Below are 16,177 nucleotides of genomic sequence, written 5' to 3' on the forward strand. Positions count from 1 at the left end.
ATTCATTGTTTTTAACAGCTGAGTAGTACTCCATATTATAGATGTATCACATTTTCTGTATTTATTCCTCTGATGAGGGACGTCTGGGTTCTTTCCAGCTTCTGGCTATTATAATTAAGGCTGCTAAGAACATAGTGGAACGTGTCCTTATTACAAGTTAGAACATCTTCTGGGTATATGCCCAGGAGAGGTATTGCTGGATCTTCTGGTGGTACTATGTCCAATTTTCTGAGGAACTGCCAAACTGATTTCCAGAGTGGTTGTACGAGCTTGCNATCCCACCAGCATTGGAGGAGTGTTCCTCTTTCTCCACATCCTTGCCAGCATCTGCTGTCACCTGAAATTTTGTTCTTAGCCATTCTGACTGGTGTGAGGTGGTATCTCAGGGTTGTTTTGATTGGCATTTCAACAAGAGCCTATGTTTCAGCATCAAGAAGGAAAACTTGAAAGGTAGTACTACCTTGAAAGGTAGTACCAGAAGATAAGAAAAGCCATTGCTAGATGGATGAATAAAATATGGTGTAGGTATATTCAGACTTAAAGATAAATGAAATTTGATACTTCTGGAGAAGAGAAGAAACCTTGAAACTACTATACTAAATAAAACAAGGCATGTGTGATGGAATTTGTCTTGTGTGATCCTCCTTAGATAAAGCAACTACAAATAATCCCCAGACAGGAAGTAAAATAATGGTTATTGAGGACTAAAGAAAAGGAATAGTGGAGAGTTACTGTTCAGTGGATGGGAGTGTCTGAGATGAAAAATGGTTGTACATGAATACTAGTCTATACAATAGTCTGAAGGTAGTTTATACTGAAAAAAATGATGTTTTAGATAATATATAGTTTTTGACATAAGAGAAAAAGTAAAGAAAACAGGATAAGGAAATATTTTTTTCTGTAGTTTTCTACATGGGATTTGCTAGCTGGGAAGAGAGTCCTGGAAGGGTAAGGAGATAGAAACGCTGTTCGTGGTATGATGGTTCTTTCCACATTATGCATTATAAAATCAGGCAAGTCTCCTGGCTTGCTGCCTTCTGACTTCTTTTCAAGGCATAAGAAAGATGGTCCAGATGTCAACCAGAGATGTCAACTAGTTGCCATTTCATGTCCTCAGTTGCCAGGCTCTCAGGATATGAGCTTTAGAGGAACTTAAAAGGTACATACAACACTTGATGACCATTGCCCATCTGTACAAATGCTCAAATGTGAAGTGTGAAATATTGCCTTTTAGAGAATATTTTGTGTATATTGTCTAACTGTTCATAACCATAGAATTCAGATTCTTGCAAAGCAGCTCTCTTCTTCTCCCTGCCTCCCAATTACCCCCAACCTGCTCTCTCACACCTTGGCCCACCTGGGGCTAAGTCTAGAGAAACTTGATTCTCTTCAGAACTGGTAGATCTCCTCCCCATCCCCTTCACCAAGGTCTAGTCCAAGATTCAAATGTCCCAGGGTGTTTCGACGGAGAATTTCCCATCCACGGTGGCTATTGCTGCTTAGGGATGTAGTCCTGGACAAAGAAGGTGTTTGGAGAACCACAGAGCCTCTAGCTAAAGTCCCAGTCTCAGTCCCGGAAGTTTGTTTCTCAGATAGCTGCTCTTGTACTTCTTCTTTGTCTGAAGATTTGAAAGCTTCCACATATCGAAGAACTCGATAAGGATTCTGCTCCTGGTGGTGTTCAACCCTAGGAGGAAACAGAAAGGACTCACTAGAGGATGGCGAAGGTAGGTCATAGAGAGAAGCAGAGGAGAGCATGGCGGAAATGAGATATTAATGAAAGGAAAGACAAGAAATGAAGCAAGAAAAGCATTTAGAGAACTAAGCTTTGGAGAGTAATGGAATACAGGATGTGCTGTGTGTGGCAACACGATGGGGGGCGGGGCTGGAGAGAGACAGAGACAGAGATAGACACAACAAGACACACACAGAGAGACAGAGAGACAGAGACAGAGAGACAGACAGATACACACACAGAAAGAGAGAGAGAGAGAGAGAGAGAGAGAGAGAGAGAGAGAGAGAGAGAGAGAGAGAGAGAGAGAGAGAGAGAGAGAGAGAGAGATTAGAGAGTCATGAGCTTTATTTACGTTGGTATTCAATTCAAGGAGTACAAAACAGGGGTGAGGAAAGTCAGGTCAGGAAATAAGGATTGTCTATGAAGAAAGAAGTTAGAGGCAAGGGCAAAACATATTGGAAATGAGGATAAGGAAGTAACATGAGTAAACACGAGTAAAACAAATGGGACAACCCATATCCACACCTGAGCACTTACATGCCTTTTCACACACCACTGCCCTGTAGTAAACACAGCTTGCTATTGTTTTCCAACCCCCTAACAACATGGCACCTCTCCTTATCTCTCAATCTAATGCAATCCCATAATGTTTCCTGGTTGCTCTCACTCTCAGAAACTCCATCTGCAGGTTTCACATTCATACTGTCACTCACCGTAAGAACCAGCGGTCTCCCAGGCCATATTCGCGACCACAGATACCAGAGCGAGGCCACAGAAAACGAGGCATTTTCCTCTCCAGCATCACTGTGGTGGCTACAACCTGGAAGGAGACAAGGTAGGGTGAGATCTCTGAAAGTGTCATGAGGAGCAGAGAGAGAGAGACCAAGTCTACCAACAGTGGAAACAAAAACCCAACCAGTTCAAGGAAAACCCTGGAGACCAGTTGTAAGGGCCATAGTTCATCTCTATCTAAGCTTGTTCTACAGCTATGCTAACCTGAATATCTCATTAAAACAGCACAGAGGATATTTTTGCTTTTAAAAGAACAGTGAGTTCTACATTACCATTCATATTCACAGAAAGTGACTCATTCCAAACTAATGTGATCTCCCCTCCCCCACCACAGGAAAACAACAGACCAATGACATTGACTTAAATACAAATATTAAATAGGATCTGTATGATATCAGGAATGAAGTGAGGCAGCTCCAATTCAGGGCCTTCCTAACAAATTGAAAATCCATATCTTAAGAAGGAAAAGGTTTGATTAATGTCTGTGTATTTGGCAAGGAAATTTCTAGTAGCATGTTCTGTCCTTTGTCCTGCCCTCATTAGTTAGCTAGATGAAATGGACATCAAGCTTATCAAATGTGCCTGTGACACAAACCTGGGAGGATACATAATCTGTGGGGTGACAAAAGCAATATAAAGTGATTTCACCAAACCGGAATGCTACTCTGAAGCCAACAACACGAACAGAACAAAATGACTGTGCACTTAGAGTGGGCCAGTTGAAAACCTGACTTCATCTTACATGTGGCTGACAATAGGTAGTATGTCTTCCATAAGAAAAAGCTTCATCTGGCACTGGACTGGTCCTACCATATCAGAAGCTATGCTAGCATCAAAAGGATCATGAGCAGGTTGTACAGTCAAGAGGGCTAGGGGGCAGAAGACTGTAAATGCAAGGAGCTGTCAATACCTAAAATAGCCAGCCCTTGGTGGCACGCCCTTGTCCCTCTTCTCTCCCTTCACTTGGTCCCTTGGCTGTAACAGGTCCTCTTGCACCTCAGGACTTCCAATCACATTGCTCTCTTCTCCTGGGTAGCTGTTCTTCTTTTCTTAGAAATGACTACTTACGGATCTTCTTCACTTAGGCTTCCCTTGGCCCTTTTGTTCTACCAGAGGAGCTGATGTTTTTCATCCAGGTTATCAACTAGCCACTTTCAGTTACCTGGTTATAGTCAGTGGGGCTTCAAAGTTAGTCTCTTCTTCCTAACAGACTGGAGATTAGAGAACATCACATCTCCTTACTGCTGCTACTGCCTCCACTATCCAGCCTTTGACTTTGTCTTAAATTAAAAGAAAAAAGCTTTCACCTAAGCTTTGTTACAATCCCCTGGAAATTAGGATGAATTGTCTTGGGTCAAAGATGCTTTTAATTTTACTTTTTGAGGTGTTGGAAATTCAACTTCCAGCCTTGGACGTGCTAAGCAAGCAAACTATGATCCAGCCACATCTCTAGTCTAAAGTTGTTCTTCTAAATCATGCCTGGTTATACAATGTCAGAAGAGTCTTGAATGGAACTTGAGTCTTCAATGCAACTTGAATGGGACCATTAGAATTGTGTAAAGCAGTGTGCTCCGCCCACACTCTCTCAGATGGATTGAGCTTCTTAGATGTTTTGTCAATACAGTGGGGGTGATTTACCTTAGAAGAGTGAGTCAGGTTGAACACGCAGAACATGAATACTGACGGAATATGTAAGGTAGAGACTGAATTCTAAACAGATATGTAAATCTAGTTTGATTTTCTAAACTTCCCAGTTATAAGAATTAGCTCATCCAGTTCAACTCTTTATTAAAAACTGTTTAGGATTGATTGAGTTCTCTTTGTGGGCATGCACCTTCACTACTATAAACCCTTACTTGTATCCTATCCTAGTTCAGCTAGCTAGTCTTACCCATATTTAGCATGTGTCATAAACATTCCTCCTTTGATAAGAGAATTTCCTAACTTTCTACTTAAATCCCTCAGTTTCATCTCTTCTCAGCACAATGCACATTTCTATATCAATTTTACTTCTATGAAGGTTCAGGCTCCTGTGAAGTGATTTCCTTGGTGTCTAAATTTTCTGTAGCTTGGCACTTCAACTGGAGCACAGAGTATGCCTTTGATGGTTGTGTTTGTGTCCCAAATCCTAGACATATAATAGGCTTTTGAAGACCACTGCTACATACCCACTATAAAGTTACTTGAAGGGTAAACAATCATTATATTCAAATATTTATATAGTACTTATGTGGAAGAATATGTGCTTTCTGATACATAGAAGGGAAAAGTCTGAGGCTTAAGGGTAGAATTATAGCAAGATAGGTTTTAGTTCACTCCAATATGAATGCTTCTAATAATAAACTTTTCACAATATAGAAAAATCCTATTCTCTGAAACCATACTCAAATATATAAGATATTAAAGTCATAATTAGACTAAAGAATATGCTGTGTGACTCTCACACCAATAAATAATTATGTTGAGAAGCAGCTCAATTATTTCTTAGAAGTATTTGGAATGTAACTCCTAACTCTCGTACTTGATTAGCTTATTGTGATACAAAGAAAAGATATAATAGGGATTTAGGGATTTATACAATCTAATAGAAGAAAAAGTCCAAATTTAAGAGCTATGTTATACAAGAACAAAATATTCTTGTTCCCCATGGATTCAAAGGCTACTAGCTCTGCTTTTTACCTGAAATAAATGGTCAAACTCTGTGCTTAGATCCTCCAGTGCATCTTGCTTATATCCCTCCATCAATTCACACATACTTCAGGTTTATATAAGTGTAACTGAAATGGTAACCTCTTGGGGCTCTTTTGTGACTCTATGAAGAGTGGCTCACAATAAACACACCCTACTGTAATGTTTCTGCCCCTCTGCGGGACTAACACTAATAAACTTACCTGTGCTCTCCAGAGCTCATCCCTCTCCTGGGCCACTCGCCAGTGAGTGTCGCCCATCATGGCAATGAACAAGTTGAGCATGAGCAATGTGGCGATGATGGCAAAGGCAGCGTAGGTAACGCTGTACATGAAGGGCAGATCCACGCTGTAATTGGCAGGGCCATCGATGATGGTGAGGAATAGCTCAAAGGTGCTGAACATTGCTGTGGGGTAGTCAGAGAATTCCCCCAGATTATCTGGATCCTCTGTCTGGAAAATGATATAGAAGGCTGCTCCGCCCAGGAAGAGCAGTTGGGGAATTAAATTATGGTAAGTAAGGCCTTTGTTACCATTAGTTCTATTTCTGATCTATATACATCTATCAGTTCACAGACATGCACACACTACTATACATCGACAATGTAATTATCTTAAAACTGGCTTATCCTAAGAATCCTGTCTATATCCACTGTTCTGGATAATGGTTACACTCAGCCATTTATCAAAAAGAATTATAGATGTAGGTATATGCATAGTAAGTTACCTAACAGATTATTACCTTTTGGGAAACCAAATATTTGAAAGATAAGCCACTAAAAGAATGTATTGCATCTAGAATGATTTCAAAGAACAGTGTACATGATAAGATTAAAAGAAGAGTACCCTTTAACCTTCATGACGTCTAGATAACTACCCATTACTCTGAGAGTTGCTAGGCTAACTTTGACCATCACAGAAAAGTTATCTCTGACTAGAGGGTAGCCTACCACATGGCAGATTCTTACAACACTAGACCTTTGACTTCTTTCTGTATGGCATGCCGAAAGGTATGACAAGGTGATTTCAAGCCCATACAGAGAGTCTGTATGAACCACACGCCTCCTTAAGTAAACTCGCAAGCACAGTCAGTGCACCAGCGGTGACCAGTTAGGGCATCAGAGCTATAATCTTTAGGAAACAACTCTGTTGCTGATAGCAGTCTGCGTACGGCTGAGGGAAGAAAACTTATATCAGGCTTCACAGGTCGGAATACTCCAAACAGACTGTCAGTTTGATTCTTTCACACTTAAGATCTTAGGAGTTTTTGTTTTTGTTTTTGTTTTTGTTTTTGTTTTATCTACCATTTTCTGGGAAACCTCACTGACCAGAGAAATTTTTAGAGATAGTAATAAAGACCTGAAATCATAGAGGAGAGGGGTCTTCAGAGATCATTTTTCTTGTGCACCCACTTCACTAATGGGTGAAAAGTTACAGCCATGGGAGATTTAGTTAGAACTGAAGGTTTTTCGTGAATCAGACCTTAGCTTTCCTCCCACCTCTATGAACTCCCTTCAAATCACTTATGCTCCCCCTGTTCTTTCTGATGGCCCTTCCTTCCTGAGCTGGATTTTCTCTGTTACTTGATACTCCCCACTATATCTATTTGTCCCATTCTCTGTCTTTCATTAACTGGATTTCTCTTTGTCTAGATTCTCTGCCATGACCCAAGTTCTTCAAACTCTCCATCTGAACATCTGTTTTATATTTCTTTCCTTTATCAATACTTTAAGAGACTATATATAAAAAGAGGGCACTTTCTGTCTTATTGCATACCTTTTATTCCTCTTTCTGAACTGTAAAAAATAGCAGAGTATAACATGGCATTGTTCCTATTTGCATAATGTTTAAAAGATCTACAACTGTTCAGTGTTTCATGTCTCTCTTTTTGCAATATTCCTTTAAGGGACTTGCAGCCCAGGTAGCTGACATGAATCTCAACAGCACAGAGTTCATTAAGTCTACCTTCCAGGTCAACCTCGGTGGTCCTTTTCTTTGAACAAAGGTGTGTTTTAGACTTACTTTCCCATAGGGAATGACAATAACGGAACCAAGTGAACGTGGGAACTGAGAACTCAGTTTTCTGAAGAGCTGCATCTAACAGTCTAGAAGTAGTGATGTTACCTGAGGCAAATCCCAGGATGACCATAGCCATTAGCCAGCAGAAGCGCAGTAGGTCTCCAAAAATCATCTACAGGAAACAAAGTAGAGGAAGAAAGATGAATGTCTCTGTGCAGCTGTTGCTAACAGATCTAAATATCCCGATGAAGCCCTCAGTTCTGCTCTAAGCAATACTTTTTCTTTGCAGCTATTGCTACCTTTCCATCTGTGAAGGCTCTGAATCCAGGTCAGAGAAACACTTGGGAAAGCACTGACCTTCTGAATCATGATTGTGAAGGGGCCCAACATCTGGAATCCTCGGGCAAAGTACATGACGCTACACCAGCCCAGCACCAGGGCCATGGACATGGGCACTACCTCCCCATTCACATTGGTAAGCCTCATCACCATAGTCATTAGCACAAGGGAGGCATATGTAATGCTGGAATGAGAGCAGAAAGAAAAAAAGTTAGGTATGAGCTGTCAATATTCTGGATCTGCTGTATGACGATGGTGAGCTGGCTGACACCCACATATTCAGGCCAAGTCTTAACAGCTAAAACACAAATCAACTGGAGTGTCACCTGATATCTAAGTCTTAGAAAATGAACTGGAGACCTGCAACATTCTAGTAAATGAAATCAGGGCCTATGAGAAAAAAGACACTCACATGATGACATGGAATGGGCCCCCAAGAACTGTTTGTCCAAAGTAGCGAGAGGCACCAACTCTGAAGATGTCTGGTATCTAGGGAAAGATGATAAAGCAAAAAATAATATAGACTGCAATTCAATATGGGACCTAGGTGAATTGCTTTATCCCAAGACCCCCATGCTCCTCACCTCTAGGAGTAGAATAATCACAGCCCCAATGACTGTCACCAGCTCCCCAACCAGCCGGATCTTATCTTGGTAAGTCACATATGCTTCCTGTGAAAGGAAACCAAGACAAGAAATATTTCCTGATATGAAGAGTTGTGTAATGGGATTAGAGCAGTTGGATTCTTTCCATGGCAGGAACCATCATCACCATCTCCTAAACTCTCTTATTCACTTGGCACACTTTGTTGTCTTATTTTATTTTGCTACTTCATCAGACAAGATTTCACAGCCCAAGCTGGTCTTGCCATTTGTGCCTACTGTGTAAAGCTGTAAAGATGTGGGCAGGACAAGGAGAAGGTTTTGACTTTGTTTTGTTTTGTTTTGTTTTGTTTTGTTTTGTTTTTGTTTTTTTCCACCAGTATTTTCCCCCCATTATAACTTTTATTCTGGCTAACTCTGTGACCTGGACATGAGGTAGGTGTCCAAGGTTTTCATATGCTGCCTCCTTCATATATGCTGTGAGTAACAATTTCTCTATATATTAAGCAACAGAAATCACATTTCATAGCACCAAAATGACCAAATGAACGACTGAGTATGGTGGTACTTGCCTGCAACTCCAGCCTTCAAGAGAATGAGATGGAATGACAGACCACAAGGGCAAGGCCAGTTTGGGGTACACTGTGAAGTCTTGTCTGATGAGGTAGCAAAATAAAGTAAACAAGACAACAAAGCATGCCAAGTGAGTAAGAGAGTTTGGTAGATGCTGATGATGGTTTCTGTCATGGAAAGAATCCAACTGTTCCCATCTCGTTGTGGCTCCCACTCCCTTTTAAGACATCATAAGCATATCTCAGAATTCAGGGGCCACAATAGGCTCCAAATTTAATACCTCTGATGAGACCTTGAAACATTTAAAATGTCTGAACTTAAGGGTTCTCTTTTGTAAGATGGAAACTCTAATCCTCACCTCCTGGAGATGGTGGAAAGATTACAGTAGTTGGTGCAGTTGGAGTGTACTTTAACCAAAAAAGGCCATAGAAGTATTTATCGTAGTTTTACTATGATTTGGCAATACAGAATAGGTAGAAATGAGCCTAGACATGCGTTTTAGTTTTCTGGAGGGACTTGGATTATTCTGAGGAGACAAGACAGTTCTGGGGTCAAGGTCAGATGAAGGCTATCCTACGACTACATCATGTAGATGTGATGATGGAATTCTTCATTAGTGATTCTTACCTAGTTAGAAGCCATGACCTCCTTGAGAATACAAGAAAGTTTTCAGGAAAAAAATATGTACAATTTTAACATGGAATTATATGTCTAAGCCTTGGAAATGCTTTGGGGCTGCTTCAGTGTTTCTTGTTTGCTTGTTATGTGGTTTTTGTTTTTGTTTTTTTTTTTTTTTTTGCTTATTTTGTCCTCAGCCCTGGCAACTATATGAGCTCTCTTTATTTCTACTGAAATTCAGTACACAGAATATGTTCTTTTATTTATTGCCCCTGTAGAATCTATCTCTTACTGCAAACCATGCCAATTCATTGTAAGACCTTAGGTAAATAGAGGAATAAATAATAAACACATAAACTGAGAAATAACTTTAAATACAGAAAGTAGTCCATCTGTTTCTGCACAAAAATTTTAAATTATTTTTAAAACTTTGTATCTTGGTGAGTGGGTCTAGACCAGTGTTTCTCAAACTTCCTAATGTTGCAACCCTTTAACACAGTTCCTTGTGTTGTGGTGACCCCCAACCATAAAATTATTTCTCTGGCTGTTTCAAAACTGTAATTTTGCTACTGTTATGAATTGTAATGTAAATATTTGTTATGCAGGATATTTGATATGCGACCCCAAGGGGTCGTGACTGATAGGTTGAGAACCTCTAATCTAGATTATGTCAATTTATTCTCCCTTCACTCTCTCCAGAGACAGAGACAGGAATGATAGTAAAAATTTGTAATTCCAGAAATCTTGAGGTAGAGGCAGAAGGACTGTGAATTCAAAGCCAAGCCCTTGCAACCAAGAGGTGGAGTTGGGAGGGTTCGGAGTCTAAACCCCATTGTTTTACTGCATAACACATCTGAGTCCTTCCTGGTCAATCTGAGACTTTGTTTCAAAAGAAAGAATGTGGGAGGCTGTAAACACTGCTAACAAAACAAGTCATAGAGCTCTGAGGACAAGAGTGCCCCTAGAGGTCAGTGCGGCAATAATACCATTTATAGGAAAACAGGGATCCAGTCTCTCTAGGTTTCCCCACCCCACCCCAGCAACGCCTCTTCTCCTCTCCAGCAGATTTGTTTTGTTTTGTTTTGTTTTGTTTTGTTTTGTTTTGTTTTGTTTTGTTTTGTTTTGTTTTGTTTTGTTTTGTTTTAAATATTCCCTTCCACAAATCCAGCAGTCAGATAGGCATCCAGGGCCTGCAAGTTTTTGCTTGAGCACCAGGCTGCCTTTTCTCTTAGTGTATGGTCTCTTAAACCTGGCTTCAGAATGTGGGGTCTTCTGGGAACCCACTAAACAAAATAAAAGGCTTCCCTTGTTGTCTTTTTTAATATATATATTAAATATATATATATATATATATTTAATATATATATATATATTTTTTTCCGTGTCTGTGTGTGTGTGTGTGTGTGTGTGTGTGTGTGTGTGTGTGTGTGTGTGTGAATATGTCATAACATTGTGTTAGGCACTTAAAGTATTGGCCTTTGTATTGTTTTATTACTGACATAAAACTTTTTTTCATCTAGAATGGGTATTTTTACAATGTAAAGAAGTGGCAGTGCTTTAAAAATGAGACGAGATCTTGAATTTTAATGATACCTCTCTGATGATCCAGGAGGTGATAGAGATTCCTCTTAACTAATTATCTTAAGCTTCCCCAGAATTAAGCCCAGACAAATAATAAAATTGCCTTTTGAAGATTTAAAATTTTATTCTTTAGGGGTTGTAATCAAGATGTTCTGTCTAAATTAAACATCTCATTCATGCTTCTTTAGATCTGCAGTTCTTGAAACAAGGTTTGGGGATCAAGGTTGTGTTTGGAAAACTGTGTTTAAGGTACCACAGCCGCACAGCCTCACAGCCTCAGCTCCTGTTTGTTCCGCAGGGCTCTTTCAGTGCTTCACTTTATTTCATTTAGCAGGACCCAGTGCCTTCAGACATGGCTGTCTGCCACCTTGTTTACCCTCCATCCCTGGATTCTTCTCCCCTCCATGTTCCCCGACTAATCTTTTGGAAATGTGAACATTATCACATAACTTCAGTTTATGTCTTCCCTAGCGGGCCAATGTCTTCAGGATAAAAACCAGATAGTATTAGACAGTGTTCCCTAAATACTTTTCAGAAGAGAAAGTCACTAGGTACAGTCTGAACACTTTAACAAATAGAGATAGAAGGAGGGACTCCTCTGAAAAAAAAGGTAAAACCTGTCTGAGCTCCCTGGAATGAAAAACGCCTGGGGAAGAGTGTTGGCCCAGGATGTAATTGCTGTTTTGTTTTATTTGGTTCTAGTTCTCTTCTTCTATCTACCTATCTATCATCTATCTATCTATCTATCTATCTATCTATCTATCTATCTATCTATCTATCTATCTATCTACCTACTTATCTATTGTTGATGGTTTTGTTTGTTGGTTGGTTTGTCTGTTTGTTTGTTCTTTGAGACAAGGTCTTACCATCTAGCCCATGGGTGACCTGGGACACATTGTATAGAGCAGGTTGGCCTCAAACTCATGGGTGATTCTCTGTCTCAACTTCCTGAATGCTAGAATCCTAGGTGTATGCCATCACACACAGAAATGGTCACTCCTGCTCAGCGCTTTTGTTTGACTTTTAAAATCTATGTTTGTATATGTGTTCTTTTAATTAGAAGTGTTCATTTTAAGATAAAGATCAAATGTAAAGCCTAAATGAACTATCACCACAAACTCATTATTCTGACCTCTCTCTGCCTTGAGTTTTTATGCTCTATGTAGGCTTCAGACAAATTAAGCAATGGAGTTGTGTTAACCAACCCTTAAAGTAGAATATACAAATCATTCCTTAATAATCCTTTGCTACCACATCTGTCTACTTCACTCTTCCTTATGCTTCAGGATACAGGCCAGGCCAGCATTTTCCTGAGTTCTCCTTCCATACCCTTCTGCAATTAGCTCAGATGTGCCCCTGTGGGCACCTAGTGTACTCTGATTATAGACCTTGCCTGGAGCACTGATATTTTGGAGTACTATGTATCTCTTAGAGCATCCTGGGGACATTAGCATCTGACACTTCCCTTTTATACACAGTTTACAACATTTTTAGAAAGAAAAGCAAAGAAAGAAGGGGACTGTGGAAGCTATAGAGACGCAGCTTTCCCTAGAAGATGCAGATGAACGAGGGAAATAAACAAGTAAGTAGAAATGGAAAAGCCTATTTGGAAGGAAACCAGTGCAAAATATGGCACTTGCCTATGTTGTTTTAAGACTAGAAGAGTCCTTGCTCAAGGTCACTTGAAATGTAAAAAAATCATCTCATTATACGCTAGTTCTCTAAAAGTATTTCCCAAAAGTAACCAGAATTTTCTACATTGCCACATGGCTAAGAACTCTAGGAATTATTAACAACCTGAAATTTTAGGAGTAGTGATAACCTGGAATTTAATTGTTGCCAGTAATCAGATTCCTTGCAGGGACCAGTCACTCACACTTCACTGTACTATTCTTTATGAGCTGACTGTTCTGGGAAGAATGCTCAGGAGAGTGCAGAGTAGAGCCTGAGACACCAGTGAGCTGGAAGAGCTAGGTGTACACCCTCTAGATAAAGACTAGGAGTACCAACCACTCTAGATCGCACAAACAAGTAGAAAAATCCAGTTCAGACTTTTGATTTTGTTCCCCAAATCACAGACTTACAAAGGGCCTGTTGCCAGTCAAAGGAGGATTTCTCTGATTCTATAGACTGAACAGAGTTTCCTAACAGTACTTTCCACAATAATTAACTGATGAGTGTTTAACCACGGCACAAATGGGGATCAGGACCTCTGGATAGTTTATATCAACTCGTTGCTTTTCTTTAAGGAATCTAAACGTTTTTATGGTATGCATCCTGAGGTAAGGACTGCTGGCTGTAGGAATGTAGGATCCTGTTTCCAGGAAATATTTCCTTCTCAGAGTTTATAATCCAGTAATTTATTTACAGGTGTGTGTGTGTGTGTGTGTGTGTGTGTGTGTGTGTGTGTGTGTCACTGGGGGACTGTGAAAACTGGGGAGAAGCAAGCTTTCCCTGAAAGTTGTAGATGGAAGAGGGAAATAAACCAGTAAGTTGGAATGCTTTTCTCAGGAAAACTGATTGAGACATTTTTTATTCTCTCTTCCAAGAAGTCATTAAGTAAGTAAGAGTGGCCACTCCTTTGTGAGTTGTTCTTGTAAGGCTTGCACCCCTTTCTGCTTTTGTTTTACTCTGTTCTGGTATTCTTAGTTTGATACGGTAGGGTGGGCATCTCACTATGTAGCTCAGGCTGACTGGAAACTCACAGTCTTGGCTCACCCTGGCAGGGGATCACTTCCCTCTGCCCTTTGTAAGGGCTTAGCCCAATCTCTTTGTTTGCCATTCTGAGGTCTAAATTGAAATCACACCTAAATGGCTACGTTGCTTACTGTTATAGAACCGAGAACCTCTGGTCATCTTCATTTGTTTTTAGCTTTGAACATTAAGTATATGGGACCATGGAGATTACTGACAAATTTAAATTAAAAAAAAAGTAGTATCTATTTAAGGAACTATAGGAATTAGGCCAAGAAGGTCAAAATCCATTCCAGTGTTTTAATAAGAGAATAAGAAGAGAGAGAGAGAAAGAGGCAAAAATAGAGACAGCGAATCAGACAGAAAAACACACAGAGAGAGAGAGAGAGATAGAGACAGAGATTCTGGATGATATGGACTCCATGTAGCACAAAAATTCTACCCAATACAGAATTCTTGCCCTTCCTCCCACACACTTTCATAAAACTCAGTATGGTTCTAAGCCCTCCAGAGAGGGCTTTGAAATTAATAGCCCCCTCATCTTCTAAGGATTCTGGGGACAGTGAATAGATCCATTTCTCCACAATGGTCTAAAAACTACTACCTATTCCCCCCCAAAGTGCGATTTACTCTATATCTAATAGGCTAGAGACATAAGATGATAGTTATGATTATAAAAACTGGAGAATAGCAAGTAGTTCAGCAGCTGGGAGCAGGAGATATTTCATATCTGACACCTTTCCCTCACTTAGGATATGCTCACCTTTACAAGCATTTCTACATAAAAGGTGACAGTGGTGGATCCCAGCTAGGTCAAAGCTTTGGGACACTAAGTTGCCCAGTAATGCAAAATGACTAGGGTATGATATAGCCTATGATTCTTGAGGGAGAAATCACCTGTCTCTATATTTATAATGCAAGGTTGCAAGGTGATGGACACTTGAAGTCTAACATATGCCTTTGCTAACTAAATCTCTTTGTCAAAGTGCTTAGTGTTTATTAGCTTTGTAGCTGCCACTGTTTCAATGGAGCTCATTTTATTTATGAGTAAGAGCAATATTAAATGATGTGTTGCTTTGTTGTATAAAAAAAATTGATCTAAAGAAACACATCATCTTCACCTGGTAGCTTATTAAAAATGCAACATCTTAGTCTTACTCCAGCTTTACTAATAGAAACTTCAGATTAGCTTAACCAGGTCTCCAAAGTATATCCAGGGTGTACATAGTAAGGACTCAGTAGAGGCTTTATCTCCCAGGCTCCTTGTTTCCTGTATATCTTTACTTGGCTTTAATTTGGATGCTTATTCCACAGGAAGCTTATATAAGAAGTCTTGAATAGGGATTGTACAAAATTGGAGATTGGATGGGTGTTAAAGAGCTATGGTGCCCTGGCTTGTCTGGAACTTATGAGAGAGAAGGGTATATGGAATCATCTCATTTTCTGTGCCAAAAAGAAGATTTCAAGTGGATAGGAAACAATGTGTAATTCCTGGAATTGTCTTCCCCTTCACTGTCTATATCCATCACACAGAAACGATGGTTTGACCTTCATTAAGTCTCCTGATGCCAACTCTTCTCACCACCTCCCCATGAAATCACTATGCCAAATCATCACATTCTCTTGCCTGGAAAACTATAATAGGCTCCTGATTGATATCTCCATAGCTTCTTAATCCTTCATAGTCTGTTTTGTACCCTGGTACACTATTTGGAAGATTTTATTAATGTTCATTATAACCAGGTGGGATGGTGCAAGGCTATAATCATAGGACACAGGAGGGGGAGACAAGAGTCCTGCCAAGTGTTTGAGGTCTCCCTAGCCCATGTAGAAAGTAGCACTCCACTCTGGCCAGGCTAATCACATATTTAAAATTCCGAGCATTCTGTTACCTTGAAGATGAAGATTAACCCTGAATATGGTCCAGAGTACCCTACACAATTTGGGAAGGATCTGCTTTCACAGCCTTATCTGTGGCATGTGGCTCAGTTCTCTGTTTCACTAAATCTTCTTTTCTAGACATTGAAAAGAAATTTCCTGTCGTAAGTTCTGTATATATGCATTCTTCTTGCCTAAAATTTCCTTTTCCCCTACATTTCATTTTAACTTTAGTTCAAGGCACAAGATTCTTCACAATCCTTTTTTTTTTTTTCCTTTTTTTTTCCCTGACAGGAACATTCTTGTTCTGTATGCTGTCTATCTTACCACTGTGCCCCTTCTCTTATTCTGGGTAAAGTCTTAATGATAAGCAATTTTCAACCTATATTCTTATGCCAATTTGTTTGCTGTATATCAATTTATAAATTTTAAGGCAAGAATACTAGCTTTATTGTGTTTTTCATGAATCACAGTTGTTGAATTTCTAATATCTACACTACTATTGAGCATTATTTTTTTCATCAATAGAGTATTGAAATGATTCTAAGAAAAAAAGCAAAGAACTTGACAGAATCTTTTCTAGAAGACAAAAGGGATAGATAGATGATAGATAGATAGATCGATACATATATATATATATATATATATATATATATATA

General features: G+C 39.6%; 1 protein-coding gene across 1 annotated transcript in view; it reads right to left on the reverse strand.

The window, feature by feature from the left end:
* Window positions 1–343: 343 nt before the first annotated feature.
* LOC110316679 (transient receptor potential cation channel subfamily V member 5) overlaps window positions 344–16,177 on the reverse strand; it is a 27,012-nt gene continuing 11,178 nt past the window's right edge. The window contains exons 9-15 of the mRNA XM_021191111.2: window positions 8,157–8,243; window positions 7,985–8,061; window positions 7,591–7,756; window positions 7,339–7,405; window positions 5,419–5,687; window positions 2,449–2,555; window positions 344–1,687 (exon numbers count right to left, since the gene is read on the reverse strand). Coding sequence (XP_021046770.1) covers window positions 1,390–1,687; window positions 2,449–2,555; window positions 5,419–5,687; window positions 7,339–7,405; window positions 7,591–7,756; window positions 7,985–8,061; window positions 8,157–8,243 — 1,071 coding nt within the window. The 3' untranslated portion in view covers window positions 344–1,389. The remainder of the gene's footprint in view (window positions 1,688–2,448; window positions 2,556–5,418; window positions 5,688–7,338; window positions 7,406–7,590; window positions 7,757–7,984; window positions 8,062–8,156; window positions 8,244–16,177) is intronic.

The sequence above is a fragment of the Mus pahari genome, chromosome 2 (assembly GCF_900095145.1).
Source record: "Mus pahari chromosome 2, PAHARI_EIJ_v1.1, whole genome shotgun sequence".
In the NCBI taxonomy this organism is placed as follows: Eukaryota; Metazoa; Chordata; class Mammalia; order Rodentia; family Muridae; genus Mus; species Mus pahari.